Source organism: Marmota flaviventris, chromosome 11, assembly GCF_047511675.1.
Source record: "Marmota flaviventris isolate mMarFla1 chromosome 11, mMarFla1.hap1, whole genome shotgun sequence".
NCBI lineage: Eukaryota > Metazoa > Chordata > Mammalia > Rodentia > Sciuridae > Marmota > Marmota flaviventris.
Window position 1 is genome coordinate 102543954 of NC_092508.1, and position 15350 is coordinate 102559303.

The 15350-nt window shown below is 43.8% G+C and overlaps 1 protein-coding gene, 1 non-coding gene and 1 pseudogene across 2 annotated transcripts in view; 2 read left to right on the forward strand and 1 right to left on the reverse strand.

The window, feature by feature from the left end:
* Nucleotides 1–15350, forward strand: part of Clasp1 (cytoplasmic linker associated protein 1) — a 271969-nt gene that overhangs the window by 84529 nt on the left and 172090 nt on the right. The window contains exons 3-6 of the mRNA XM_071619271.1: nucleotides 6560–6638; nucleotides 7246–7349; nucleotides 8186–8277; nucleotides 9519–9594. Of these exons, the coding sequence (XP_071475372.1) occupies nucleotides 6560–6638; nucleotides 7246–7349; nucleotides 8186–8277; nucleotides 9519–9594 (351 nt within the window). The remainder of the gene's footprint in view (nucleotides 1–6559; nucleotides 6639–7245; nucleotides 7350–8185; nucleotides 8278–9518; nucleotides 9595–15350) is intronic.
* Nucleotides 5895–6020, reverse strand: LOC114093975 (U4atac minor spliceosomal RNA). The gene has a single exon (XR_003582962.1). It is a non-coding gene; the product is annotated as a U4atac minor spliceosomal RNA (small nuclear RNA).
* On the forward strand, nucleotides 10171–10525 carry LOC114093881 (thioredoxin domain-containing protein 17 pseudogene; annotated as a pseudogene).

Genomic DNA, 15350 nt, shown 5'->3' on the forward strand with positions numbered 1-15350 from the left:
GAGTTAATTTCTTTAATAGTTACAGGGGCCCTCAGCCACTGAACCACATCCCGAGCCCTGTTTTGTATTTTCTTCAGAGACAGGGTCTCACTGGGGTGCTTAGCATCTTACTGTTGTTGAGGCTGGCTTTGAACTCCTAATCCTCCTGCCTTACAGCCTCCTGAGCTGCTGGATTACAAGCTCGTGGTTTTTTTTTTTTTTTTTTTTTAAAGTTGCAGATTGACCCATATCTTTATTTTTTAAACTGATTTAATTTTATGTGGTGCTGAGGATCAAACCTGGTGCTTCACACCTGCTAGGCAAGCACTCTACCACTGTGCCACAACCCCAGCCCTATATATGTTTTATTATCCGTTAGTTTTCTTCTTCTAAGATCTTAACGTTATCAGGAGGAAGGTGAGAGTAGCAGTTAGCATCCGACTTTGGTTGAATCCAGTGCTTCACGCTGTGATCACCAGGATAATTACTAAAATTGAACTTAAAAAGCTATAGAAAATTTTTAAGGCAATTGATGAAAAATTGTTGCAATTTTATTTCTTTCTCAAAAAGCATTCTTTCTAATATAGAGGCAATATGTATTTAGATTTACCCTTTAATTATTCTTTAATAGTTTTTTAGTTTTAATGGACACAATGCCTTTATTTTGTTTGTTTATTTTTATGTGATGCTGAGGATGCAACTCAGTGCCTCCTACTTGCTAGGCAGGCACTCCATCACTGAGCCCCAGCCCCAGCCCCACTCTTTAATTATTCTTAATTTTTCCTTTTGACATCTTCATGCTTCACTTGTGCTGAATTCTTGCTGTTTTTGTTTGTAAGAAAATCATTTCACTTTCTCTAAACTGTGTTTTGCAGGTGTTGAAATTCTAGGTTGGCAGTTTGTGACTGTGTCTTCCCTGTGTTGACGCTTCTCTTTGTCCTCTGGGGCCACCGTGGCCTTCATCTTCCCTGTTTGGCCTCCCTTTCCTTTAACTTACTGTGTTCTGTGTGCTTGAATCTGCGGCTTGACGCTTTCCTTCAGTTTGGGACATTTCCAGTCATTATCTCTTCAAGGGGTACCCCCCCCCCCGCCCCCGCCCCCGCCCCGCCAGCGGTTCTTAGTGTCTTCACCACTAATTCTAGAACATTTTCATCACCCAAAAAACTCCATAGCCAGCAGCTGTTGCTTTAAAACATTTTTCAAATTGTAGCAAAACATACATTACATAAAATTCACCACTTTAACCAGTTTTAAGTGTACGATTCAGTGGCATTAAGTATATTCACTGTTGTGCAGCCATCGCTACATCCATCCCCAGAATGTTTCCATGATGTCCAACTGGAACTCTGCACCTGCTCAACACCAACCCCCTCCCCCTCCTCCAGCCCTTGCCCGCCGCCCCTCAGTGGTGTCTGTGATCTGACTACACTAGGTGCTTCACATAAGTAAAATCATACAATATTTGTCTGACTGGCTTATTCCACTCAGCATGATGCCCTCAAGGCTCATCCATGTTGTAGTAGGTGCTGTAGTTCCCCCTGATGAGGGGAATATGTTCTGAAACCCCCATGAACTCCGGAAACTGCAGATCATACTGAACTCTAGAGGTACTGTGTTTGTTTTTTTCCCTTGCATACCTATCCATGATAAAATTTAGCCACAGTTCTGTAATAAATTAGGCGCAGTGAGACTTGGACAATAGCAATAATAGAACAGTATACATAATAAAAGTATGAGAATGTGGTTTCTCTCTCAAAATAGCTCATTGTACTGCAGATCTGAGCAACCTCAGCATTTGAATTTTCCTTTAGTTTAATTTCTTGCTTTAAGAAAGCTTCTCTTTGGCAGATCCAAATTACTAGAGTCACTACTCTTGCATTTTGGGAACTGTTTTAAGTGAAATGATGGTAATTTGAACACAAGCGCTATGAAACTTGATGGATGATTTATAGCCGAGATTGTTGCTGAGTAACTAACAGGCAGGTAGTGTATATAGCATGGATACCAGAGGGATGATTAACGTCCTGGGTGGAACTAAACAGTAAAGCACAAGATTTCATTCTGCTCTTCAAAACAGTACACAATTTAAAACTTATGAATTGTTTATTTCTGGAATTTTCCAGGCAGTATTTCTGGACTGTGGTTGTGTATAGCAAACCACAGAAAGAAACAGTGAATAAGGTGGGGAACTATATATCAAAATTTCTTTGCTTTCTAAGGCCAAAAATGTTGTACTGTATGGATAAGACCACATTTTGTATGTCCAACTCACCTAAAGATGGTTACTTTGGCTTCTCACCTCTCAGCTATTGTAAATAATGATGCTGTGAACAAGGGCATATAAATATTTGTGAGATGCTAATTTTAGGTATATATCCAGAAGTGGATTTGCTGGATCATATGGTAATGTTAATTTTTTTAAAGAGCCATTATGTCATTTTCCAAAGCTACTATATCGGGCTGGGGATGTGGCTCAAGCGGTAGCGCGCTCGCCTGGCATGCGTGCGACCAGGGTTCGATCCTCAGCACCACATACAAACAAAGATGTTGTGTCCACCGAAAACTAAAAAAAAAATAAATATTAAAAAAAAGTATTAAAAAAAACAAAGCTACTATATCCAATGTGCTTTAGACATAGCCCATCCACTGAGTACTTAATTTTGTCTGTTACTTGTTTTTAAAAAAAATTGGTGTTACTTTTCAAAAGCTGCCATTTCTCTTCCCCAAATTTCAATTCTGTGTTTATTTTCTCAGTAAGAATTATCATTTTAAAATTTATTTCTGATTATTCTCAGGTTAAGAATTCAAGTGGGCCTTTATTTCTGCTAGTTTAAATTATGATGCCCTTTGTGCCTGGTTATCTCTGGTTGAATTTTGAATATTACTTTTGAAAAACTTCCAGAAATAAATTGAGGTAGACTATGATGATGTTCTCTTTACCCTGAAATAATTTATGTCTTTATCTCTGAGGGGCTTTAGGGCATACACGTTCCAAAATCACCTTAGTCTGAGGTCAGCGATTAGGACTTTGCTGGGCCACCCAGCAGCCAAGGCCTAGCCATTTGGATTTCTAGCCCCAGTTGTAGACGTCTACCCCTCTACACCAACCCTGGAGACCTTTGGGGTCTTGACTTTGTCATGCTTGGTGAGTCAGGAGGAGATCAGAAACCATCCTCAGTGTTTCAGTTGCCCCTCTCTATGGATAATGGCCCAGGGCAGAAGTGGACCCATCACCAGGGTGCATCTCTGCAAGCCTCAGTCATCTTTCGTGCCTTGACTCGGTGGTTCTCCTGTTCCTTCAGAGGGTTCTAAGCAGATGTTCTATTATGCCAAGCATTTTTTGTTGTTATCAGCGGGAACTTTGGTCCAATTACTTAGCTATATCTACCTCCTTTATGGGAGTATCTTTTTAAAGTTTTTAAGATAAAGAAACTGTGTTGGGCTCGGAGAACCCATCTGTTCCAGTCTGGTTCTAGTTGAGTAGGGGTCTACACTGCTACGTACCCAGCATTGTGCCACTGTATACCAGGGGAGTTCTGAGGAAATGGACGTAGGATTCCTCACATTACAGGAGTTCAGCTATGAAGCAAGTATAAACACCAGTGACTGGAAAAAATGCTGGAGGAGGTGTTCAAAGGCTCTACAAAAGCAAGTGCTGGGTGAGAGCCTCCAGACCATCTTCACCATGGTGGCCACTGTCCTCTGTAAAGGCTCCAGCTCCCCTAGTACCTACCCCTTCCTTACAGCCCTTCAGTGATTCTCCACTATCTGGGGACCCCTGGCTGTTTTGGGGATGTCCCCTGTGGCTCCTGTATCTGGCCATATCACTGCCAGCAGCTTAACATTCGTTCTTCCTTCTGCACAGAGGTCTCTTCATCTCTTTGATGCATAGCTCCGTCCTTTCAAAATGTAGCCCTGTGCACTTTCTGGGATGCCTTCTCTGCCAGCCCAGTTCCTGTCACCCATGGTGGGTGCCAGTGGCAATGGCACTGATCTGTGAGGATGATTATTCTGTGTGTAGTCCAGCCCTTACCGTGTACGAGGCCCTAGCTCACTCACTTTATGTGCACACTGCATTGAATGGTCACCACCGCCTGTGACGTAGCTGTTTTAGAGAAGAGGGAACTAAGGCACAGAGGTTCCCCAGCTAATATTTAGAGTGACCTTTTGGGCAAGGACTTTTTTATGTGTCCCCATCTTCAGTGGTGAAATAGAAACAGGAGAGGGGCCTGAGCTGTGAAGACACACTGGTGCTGGTGATTCCTGTCCTTGTCCTTGGGTGTGTTACTGAGGGCGAACTAGACAACTGTGTGTGGCAAGTCCCTTTGCTTCCCTCCAAAGTCCAGTTGCTCTGTAAGTACCTGGAACTGCATTCTGGAAGAGCTAAAGTTGCCCTCCTAGATCTCATGGATAGCTTAATCCACCTGGGCTGTCATATCTGAAAATGCAGTAGTCCTCTCACACCTTAGTCTTGAGTGACTTGAAAGGTGTGGTGCAATCTGACGGCAGCACTCTTAATATTTTGTAATAATCCAATCAGAAATGCAACTGTCCAGCTGCCTATGATGTCATCGGGGGAGAGTCAGTTCCAGTGAAGTGATGGGTTACTTGTTTCTGAAAACTGCACTTTGGGCTGGGAAGGTAGCTCCGTGATAGGAGTACTTGCCTAGCCTGGGTTAAATCACTAGCACTGCAAGCAAAACAAACCCAAAAATGCCACAACATTTTATTTTTTATAAAGGTTTTGAATTTACAGAAATATTGCAGATAATGCAGTGTGTCCCTATGTATCTTATTCCTCTTCTCCTTGTCATTACATCTAACATTAGTATGCAATATTTCTTACACTTTATAAGCCAATATCAATACATTATTATTGGTGAAAATCTATGCTTTGTTACTTAGTTTTTACTAGTGATGATTTACTTAGTTTTTAATTTAAGAAAAATCTGTTATTTTTCTGTTCCAGAATCCCATCCAAAATACCATTTTACATTAATTGTTATCTTTCCTTTGGTGTCTTTTAGCTGTAACAATTTCTCAGTCTTCCTTGTTTTTAATGACCTGGACATTTTGAGGAGCACTGGTCATGTGTTTTATAGGAGCCCTGTTCTTGGAATTTTCTTGCTTTTTTTTTTTTTTTTTTTTCCCCTCATGATAAGACTGGACTTACTGGTTGTTGGGAGGACTGTCCTAGAGATAAAGAGTGCGTTTTCCATAATATCAAGAATACACACCACCAGCATGATTTGATTGCTGATTGACCTTCATCATCTGGCTGGGGTAACATCTGTCACTGCAAGATCACTACGCCCTATGCTGTATTTATAAGAAGGAAGTTAAATGTGGAGCGTTTTTAAAGCTCAAAAGCAAAGTAATAAACAAAGATATTGTATCCATCTACAAAAAGGAAAAATCCACATCATAATAATATAAAAAAGTCACTATTTTAGCTTTTTAAAATACCATTACATAATAGTATAGAAATTTGTCTACAAATCAACCTTCACTTAATATATTGTCAAACAGCTATTCCCTTGAGAGGCCACGCCAATTCACGTATTCTGGTTATTGGGCAAATTTGGATTTCTTTAGAAGCAGTGGATAACAACTAAATATGAAGCCTAGTTCTTTGCTAGCCATAGTTGGAGAAATCATGAATTGGAAGAGCAACGGCAGGCAAGTATTACAAGTACTTCCAGTAGTGTTTCCTTTTTGAATAATGGGTTCGGTATCACAAGTATTAGAAATCGGGTGATGGTGAAGTGGGAGTGGGTTTTGTGATAATACAGTCTTCAAAACTTCTAAACAGCGGGTGTGTTACGCCACCTAGCGATGGCAAAGTAAAGCGATCTAGTTTTAAGATTAAGTTAGCTATTTTTAAACTCACAACGCAGGGAAAAGAGGCTTTTCATTTTTCCAAAAATTGCACCAAAATAAAGCAAAGCTCTAATTGATGCGAGTGTGTTGTGTAGGCGTTAGCAGTACTGCCCTCACTAGACGCTCATTGGACAGTAACGCAACCCCAAGAAAAGGATGGTTGAGCGCGAGCTTGCGTGCACTGCGAGCTGGAAGCGCCAATACCAGGTAGGGTTGTGGTGACTAATTTCAGGAGTCCCGCCCTAGCCTGCCTGGTAGTTAGCGTACTTCTAGTGATCTTAGCTCCGGACTCAAACCACCCACCCCCATTTTCTGAGGCTTCGGAGGGCCGCAAAAACGAAGGGTTTGTTTTACCCAGAAGACCTCGCGCCACCCGACCGATAATTTGCATACGCGCTTGATGGGGCGGGGCTGACAGAGGGCGGGGCTCGAGGAGCTCTCCTTGGCGCCGGGGAGTTGGGCCACGCGTGGCTGCTTATTTTCGTTTTTTTGGCACTGAGTGTTTTCTACCAAAACTGTAAACGGCTGTTTTGTGCGACAGCCTCCTTCCTCTGGCCAGTTTAGTTTTCCCAGTCGGCGCCCGCGCAACGGGCTCCGGATAACGTCGGGCCAGACATGCTGGGGCGTTCTTTGAGTGGGTGGGCGGGGGCATTGCTCCCCGGGCCCGCCGCTGACCGGCTCCTGCTGTTTCCCGTTGCAGGTGGTTCTTCTGGGCATGGACATCCTGTCGGCTCTGGTGACCCGGCTGCAGGATCGGTTCAAGGCGCAAATCGGCACAGGTGAGCTGTGGGCAGGTGTGGAGCCGACCTGGATTCTCCTCTCTGCAGCCCCGCTGCCTTCCCTGAGTCTTCTCAGTTCCTCCAGCCACCCTTCGCTCCCTGCCAACCCTGCTTCCCAGCTCTGTTTCCTTCTGCTTTCCCCGGACCACACATCACTGGCCTTATTGCATTGTACTTTTCTGTTGTTTTCCCCCCAGTCTTCATGTTCTAATATGGAACGTTAATAATACGTGTTCTGATAATGAAATGTTATTGCCAGCTTGATTTCTTGTGCAAAAGTAGCCATCATTCTTTAGTACCGACCCACTCATTTGTCCCCAACCTTTCTTTTATAGAACTGTTTTAAGAAGCCCTGCAAAACTGACGCAAAACCAAGCCAGTTGGTCTTGCAATTTGTCTATGCAGTGGATTTTGTGGATTCTTTTGGTAATTCTTGCATTTCATCAAGAAGAGTAGAGTTGTGCACAAAAATGGGCCGTCTTAGAATGAGGTACACGAGTTAGGCCAGTGGTTTATCTTCTTAATTAGTTGAAATATTAGCAGTTGATGACACCCCCCACCACCACCATTTGGTTTCCATTTGATCAACTTCCATGTTGATTTTCAGTGCTGCCAAGTCTAATAGACAGACTGGGAGATGCTAAAGACTCTGTGAGGGAGCAAGACCAAACTCTGCTGCTAAAGATCATGGATCAAGCTGCTAATCCCCAGGTAGGTGAGAGAAGCATTCTGGGGTCAGTGGGCATGTGTCCACTTGGATAAACAGCATTTTATTCCATAGATTTAATTTCTTTTAAGTTGGTGTGTTACAGGGGAGCATTTTCATATATTTAATCTGTCCCCTAATATAAGATGTTTAAATAAGTAGCAGAACCCATCATTTGAATAAATTAGTGGATTTAACATGGGTTTTGGATGCTTGGTTTATCAGTTAGGCTCTTTAACTCATTTTCACCACTGTCTCCCCCTTTTCCCCGAAAGGAGGCAGCCCTGGTATCTGGGAAGCTAGGGGCACTGGCTGGATCCCTGGGCTCTATCTGCTGTGGAGCTGGGCCTGCTGGGATGATTGGATGCAGCCTGTCAGGGTCCCACTGTCCATTGTTGGTGGTGAGGTGGGGATGATCATCAGTAAAAACCTTTCTGAGGAAGATTAAATTGGCCATAGAAGATGACCAAGTGTGTGACTTGTGCCTGGGTAGAGTTGTCCCAGGCATAGAGCAGTGTGAGTGTTACAGGGTCTTTGTCAAGTCATCTCTTCTCTTTTGGTCTTGTTCTTCTCACTTATAAAACAAGGCCAGTTATACCTCTCTTTTAAGAGGTGTTGATGGAATTAAATAAAATTCTATAAATGTATGCATTTTGAACATTTTAACATGATGTGTTTGATAAAATGGTACGAGCCATTGTTCTTCAATATGCTGTGGAGAGGGCCGAGGGGGCTGATGGAGGATGGGACCAGGTTGGCACCTTCTAAGAGGCTCCTCCTCTGCAACCCAAGGGAAGGGCTGCAGCTATTTCTGTCCTCTCACCTGTTCTTTTACCTGCAGTATGTATGGGACAGAATGCTTGGAGGCTTCAAACACAAGAATTTCCGTACAAGAGAAGGCATCTGTCTCTGCCTTATTGCAACACTCAATGCGTAAGTCTGGGGTGAACTTATAAGTTTTACTTGGCTTAAGCTTTTTAATACACTTTTTATTTTGGAAGTTATAGATTTATGGGAAGCTGCAAAGAAATGTAGTGGGAGGTGTATCCCCCTGCCTGTGCTGACGTTTTCCATAACTGCAGTACAGTGAACTGCAGGTAGTACAGTGTCAACTCTGGGAAAGGGATATTGGCACAGCTCACAGAGCTTATTCAGATTGCTCCAGGTATACATGTGTGGCTTCTGTGTATGCACACCAGTACTCACAGGTCTCCCACCTGCTGCCCTGTTGCCTGGATAACTAGTCTGTGTTCCATCTCTGTCATTTTGTCATAAAAATGGAATAATTCCATATGTAATCTTTTGAGAGCCTTTTTAGTCTGCATAATTCCCTTGAGGTTGTAATATCTGTTATTGACAGTGACAGTAATTCATTTTGTTTTATTGCTGAGAATTCATGCTATAGATGTATCCTAGTTTGTTGAACCATTCAACAGTTGAAGAAAATTTGGGTTTGGGACTATTAGGAATAGTTTGGGATTATTAGGAATAGAGTTGCTACAAATGTGTGTACACAAATATGTCTAAATTTCTGCAGGTATGTTGTTTTTATTTCTCTTAGGTCATTGCCCAAGAGTACAGTGGCAGGGTTATTTTTTAGTTTTGAAAGAAACTACTGAAATATTTTCTAGAGTTGTCTCTACCTTTTATATAAAGTATTAACAAAGGGCGTTTGTGGCAACTGTGCTTGTGATGGGGAAGAGTTGTGAATACCTGAAGGTCTCCCAGCAGGGCAGCATGTGGTCGGAAGTCCTGCGGCCACTCCATCACAGTTTTGTCATCCAGCAGCATTAACGGAATGTCTGCTATAGCAGGAGCTATTCCATAGAGCACAAGGACCTCCAGGGGTGGCTTCAAGGGACTTGCAGTTTGGTTGGTCACTGAGCTTGTCAGGACAGATACTATGACATGACAAAGCACAGGGCAGAGGTATCATGGGTGAGGCAAGCACTATGGTGGGAGCAGGCTTCTGGCTTAGCCTCTAAAGGTCAGGGCCACTGAGGGGCTTGAACTCCTGGGAAAGGGCCCATTGGGGTGCGTTCCATCGGGGTGGAGAGGGCCGTATTGTGAGGGTGGTTGCACTCTGGGAAGTGGAGGAGGGGCGGCTGTGGGCAAAGGGGCTTCTTTCTTTTCCTTAGTTCTCACTAACAGTCACACACCCCTTTTGTTCTCAGCTCTGGAGCACATACTCTGACACTAAGCAAGATCGTGCCACACATATGTAACTTACTTGGAGACCCAAACAGCCAGGTGAGTGAGGAAGAAAATCCTGGGGGGAAATCGTTTATTTACTGAGTGCTCAGATGAACTTTGGTGTTCTCTGTAGGGCCGGTAGGTGGGTAGGGCTCGCTCATCTTCATAGAATTCTGATCATTGTGTATGACATTAGCTACCAGTTATTATTCATGAAATACTGGTAAAGTTGTGGCTGCTCGGTTCCCTCTCTTATGTAGGGCTGTGAAATCACTGACCTCTATAAATTGCTGTCATCCAGTTCAGCCTCCAAGATAGGACCACTCTGGTCACTATCTCTTAAGCCAAAAAGGGTGAGGGTGGGACCGGGAAGAGTGACTAGGAAAGGATCTGAGGGCATCTTCTGTATTTTGCTCCAGGCAGTGTCTATGCTTGCTGCTGTATCACTGTGGACAGTGCTTGTACTATTTCCTTAAGAATTGTGCTTGAAACAAATTTTACCTAAATTGCAAAAGGCAAAGCACTTTGTTAGTGTAAGGTGGAGAGGACATCAGGAAGTGGTATCCCCCCACCCTGAGGGGGTTCTGCCCAGCAGCAGTGGACTCTTTCTGCCCCGAACAGTGCACAGTACCCATGGCTGTCTATGAGGAGGTGAGCATGTTGGGCTTCCAGGAGTTGAGTCAGGCTGTGAAGCAGCACCTCGGCAAGACTATTTTCCTGTACTTTATGGGTTCTAAGGACACCGAAGGGAACAGCTGGTGGTATCCCAGTCATTCGAGAGGGGCTGAAGCCTATCAGTAAAGGCTGGGTGTTCATCCACTGCCAAGTAGGAGAAAAAACTTCTTGGAAAGATCCAATTGATGACTTCAGAAAACAACTGAAAGTAACTGCAGTCCCTCCACTAATTAAATAGGGAACATCTCAAAAAGTGGTGGAATCTGAGTGTCTTCAGGCCAGCCTTGTGGAGATCCTGTTCTCTGAAGATTAAAATTTAACGATGGCAGTTGTGTCCTGATTTCCTGGTTTGCTCTAGCATAAAAGAAACTACACATTTGAATTCATTTTAGCAATAAGTAAATGAAAAGTAGCTATGTCTAAACAATAAAGAATCCTTTAAAAAAAAAAAAAGGTGAAGAGGAGCTAGTCACGTGCTCTGTGGTTACTAGGCATCACAGTCTGGTGACATCTGCTGTGGCCATCAGGCAGCTCAGGAAGCTTCCAGGTCTGAGCTCCACAAGACCATCTGTCTTGCCCAGTTTGCTTGTTTCTCACCCAGAGTCATTTTTATTATACCAGCTCATACAGAGGGATAGGTCTTTTCCTAGACAGAGGGGCAGAAAATGTGGCAGTAAGTTATAAAAGAAATATATCTGATGAATAGGCATCTCATTTTAAGTCTCAATTGTTAACAAATCACCCTCCAACAAGGCTGTGCCATCTCTCCTTCCACTTAGGTGCCAGCCCCTAGGTCTTGCTGGGTCTGTGTCCCTCCTGTTCTTCCTTTTGTCTTTGCTCTCGAGTCCCATGGCAGTTTCTCGTCTTCTCTCTGGCATCTCTTGTGCTGTGTGGTCCTTGCTTTTTCCTTTGCTTGTCCCATTTTCTCCCACTCAGCCTTCACTGAAGCTGCGTGGCACTGGAAATACAGCTATTAGGTACTTATGCTTACTGAATCATGCTTCCTAGTCAGTATTAGTTTTACTTTTAAGTTAAAAAAAATCCTAGATTATCTTTAATTAAAAAAAAAAAATCCTAGATTATCCAATGGCTTATCTTGCCACATTCCCTGCCTTGGTCTTGTCTGTTTTTGTCTTGTTTTGTTTTGGTACTAGGGATTGAACCCAGAGGCACTTAACTACTGAGCCACATCCCAACCATTTTTATTTTTTGAGACAGGGTCTTGCGAAGTTCCTTAGGGCCTCACTAAATTGCTGAGGCTGGCTTTGAACTCAGTTCCCCAAGTCACTGGGATTACAGGCATGCACCACCGTGCTGTCCTCAACAGAAGAGCCCCTTTCTAGAGGCTACACTGAGTATGTCACACCTAATACATGGTGCGTATTTGCCAAGCAGAAATACCATCTTCTTTAGTCAAGGTTGATTGTCCTTAATTCAGATGCTTACACTGGCCAGGTTTGTGACATGAATGTTAACACTGGACCTGAGTGCACATCCACAGTACACTTTAACTGTGAAGGTAGGCTAGACACATGTGACCTGGGATGACAGTGTGACATTGTCCAGAGTCTGACTTGGTGAGGTGGGTGGATGTTGCTGTGTACCATCAGGTGTCACTGTGTGCCACACTGCAGCATGATTCATGTTCTCATTCTGCCTCTCTGTCCCTTCTTTTCTTCCATATACACTAACTATGAGCTTCTGCTGTTGGAGTAGAAGCTTAGGCTTTGCAGGGTTGGGGGAAGGTTGCTGGCTTGGTGTTGTTTGGGGTCTCAGGTTTTGTTTCTGTAACTGAGATGGACACCATCCTCCAGAGGCACATGGAGGAGACATTGTTAGGCCAGGACCCTCCACTGATGTGTACTGTGGGGGAAAAACTCAGTATTTCCCTGCCTGAAAGATCACAGATTCCATGTAGATTTTGAGAGTCACTGAGAATGAAGTGTTCTTAACATTTAAAGTTTTGAAACAGTGACATTCTCATACTGAAAGCTGTTCAGACAAGCCTCCAAGAATGTAGAATTCTTCATAGGTTTTCTTCTGAAGTTTCCTAATAGGGGAAGCCTCAGTTAGCAACCCCTGGCCTCATCACCACTAAGAAGTTCCTTGAAGATTCTGCAGAAGGGATGGGAGAGACTGATCTGTCCTTGTGTTGGGTTGTTCCCTGATGCAGTTTTGTTCCTTTAGGTCTAGAGAAGGGGTTAATTTGTGAGGGATTTTAGTAAGGTTTTCCTTATTTTAGAAGCACCACAGATTAAATTACATGTGACCAGAATGATCATGTATTTGGAAAACATTCAGTTATCTAAGAGATTAAGGTAGCATCAAACTTGAGCAGTTTGGTATAGTGTTTTAAAGGTGACAGAAGGTAGAGTGTATTTACAACTTCGAGCTGCCTAGTGTGGTGCCGGAACGCCTAGGTGGAAAACACGGGACTGGGCTTGGTCCTGCCTTTGCACTTTATAGCTAGTTGACGTTAGTGGGCACTTGGATCTTGAACTGCAGTTTCCCTCTCAGGGCGGTGATGATTGCCTTGCTCCTCACTCCTTGTGAAAGTACTTGGGAGGGTGACAGTTCTTACCTGCTGGCCTGACCATTGAGCCAAGTAGAAGACCCTTAGAAGGGCCAAGTTACTTGGAAGTCTCCTTGTGGCCTGATGGCCATTTTCATTTGCAGAAATCTCACACCTGCCACATTCCAGTGAGTTTCTAAGAAATTCTTAGATATAGTGTTTTGAATATATGAAAATTCTTAAATCACAGGACAGGCATTGGTGTCTTGAAATGTATTTGTGATATTGTCATAGACATATTTCTTTTATACCAAACATTGAGAACCCTCTGTGTACCAAAAATCAGTGTCATTACCAAAAGCTGGATGCTCTTGGACCGATTCTCAATGGTAATCATAAGTATAACTTAAATGCAAAAGAAACACCTTTTAGTGGAATTGTTTCTTACTGCTGTCTAAATAATCATATAAAGATTATTATATATATATTTATATATTTATGAAGAAATAAGAAAATAATTTCTTTTTCTAAGAGGAAAAAATGCAAAACTTGTTTAAAATATTTCATGAAGCCCAAAGTTCAAGCTACTACTTCCTGCACTAAGTTTTATGGATTGAGTCCTAGGTCTTTGTGCCTCTGGTTGGAAGAAAGTTCTTATTGCTTTTTCATTTTTTTCCCCTGCTATAAAATGCAGTTTGTGACTGTATGGGCAGCTTTTCAGAGTCTAGTAGACAGGATGTGTGACCTGGGGATCCCACACACAGTACTCTGCAATTAATCCTTATATCTAAACTGCCTTAGTCGTGTCTTATCTGTACATTTGCATGCACATATATGTACCACCGCTCGCAGAAACCCTGCCACCTTGCTTCCCTTGCACTAATCAAGTTGATCACTGCTCCTTCTGGGGTTCTTAACGTAAGTTGCATGTGCTTTTATATCAGTGTATTTGGTTCTGGAGATTGAACCCAAGACATGTGCATGCTAAGTACACAGTCTTCCATTGAACTGCACCCCCATGTCCTTACTTGTCTTTATTTTAATTTTTTCATCAGTTTTTCCTCCTAGGCTCTGGCCTTGAGGATGAAGATTATAGCTTGCTGTTCTTTACAGTTCCTGGCCACCCCATAACTCTGGATGAACTTTCCCTTCTTCGTTAGTCTCAGACCAGAGAGCACACTTGGGTTTTGTTGGTGCTATCACTGCACTCGGGTGCCTGACATAGTAGTCAGCCTCTAGTTCTTCAATACCCTCTCACGAGTGGCCACTGAAATTCTCTTGCAGCTCTTCAGGTGGCCGCCAGCACTGAGTGCATAGTATTTAAATGAACTCTGCAGGTCACTCCTGCCTTGGAGGATGTGAATTCCCCCTTAGTCATCTGAGCGTAGCTGAGTGTTTCGGAGCAGTAGAAGCCCTCCTGAGGCTTCCCAGAGTGGCCATAGATGCATGGAGTATGAAGGTTAGAATGCTTTTGGTGCAAGTCACTAAAAACCCAGCCTATAGTTGCTAGAGCAAGGAGCAAATACCACTGTGCTCAAGGAGTAGTCCTGAAGGGAGGTCCAGCTTCCTAATGGCCCAGTGGCACCCTCAGAGACTGAGCATCTCGCCATCTCCACTGTGGCGCTGTGCTCTACAGCTCTCCCCTTGGAGTGTATTTGGTTCTGCAGCCAGGCCACACACATGCAGGGCTGGCTGCCTGGTGGATGGGAGATCTCACCTCCCAAGCTCCTGTCTGTTGTTGACTTTTTACATCGAAAGGTTCAGACAGGGTTGGGTGTGCGGCCTAGTGGTAAATTGCTGCCTAGTATGTGCAAGGCTCCAGATTCTATCCCTAGCACTGCAAAAGAAAAAAAAAAAAATAGGTTCAAATGTGCACAGAAGTAATGAGGGTGCCATCCAGCGTCAGTTTCCTGATTCCCCTCCCCGTCCCATTATTTTGAAGCAAAATTTAGATTATGTTGAAGCAAATCTTAGACATTATTTAATTCCTAACTATGCCAGAGGATAAGGACTTTTACCTTAAAAACATAACCCTAATAACACTGTCACCTCCTGTCCTCCAGTAATGGATAATTCTCTCATATCGAGTGCCGACCAGCATTCACTCTTCCCCAGCTGTCCCTTTCCAAGAGCATAGGAACCTATTCCATAAGCTTTCCCGCAGTTTCTCTCCTATCTCGATGTGGAGAGTCCTGTCCCAGGCCCTGTGTGCCGTCCCAGGGTTGTGTGATAGCCACATACTAAGGAGACAGGCTTTCATTCCTGGACGTGTGGATTCCACCACAGACCCAGCATGTTGATGAGAGGGGCAGGGCAGTGGCTGTGGTAAAGGAAGCTGGCAGCCTGCACAGTAGGAAGTCCTGGACTAGGGAAGAGCCCTAGTTGTGCTTGACAGCCTTGGGTTTTGTGGATTGGGCTCCTAGCCTCGCCTGAGGCAGCATAACGGGGGTTGCTTCCAGGTGGCTTTCCCCTGCTGCTGTGCGCTGCACACTTCTTGTAAGGCCTACTGCAACATGTCTCCATGCCTGATGAACCAGTGCTTTCCCAGCTGGTGCAGAGGTGGGGAGAAAGCCGGCCTCTGTGAAGGGTTTGACAGGGCTGCTGTGTCCCTGCTTCATGGGTGTAC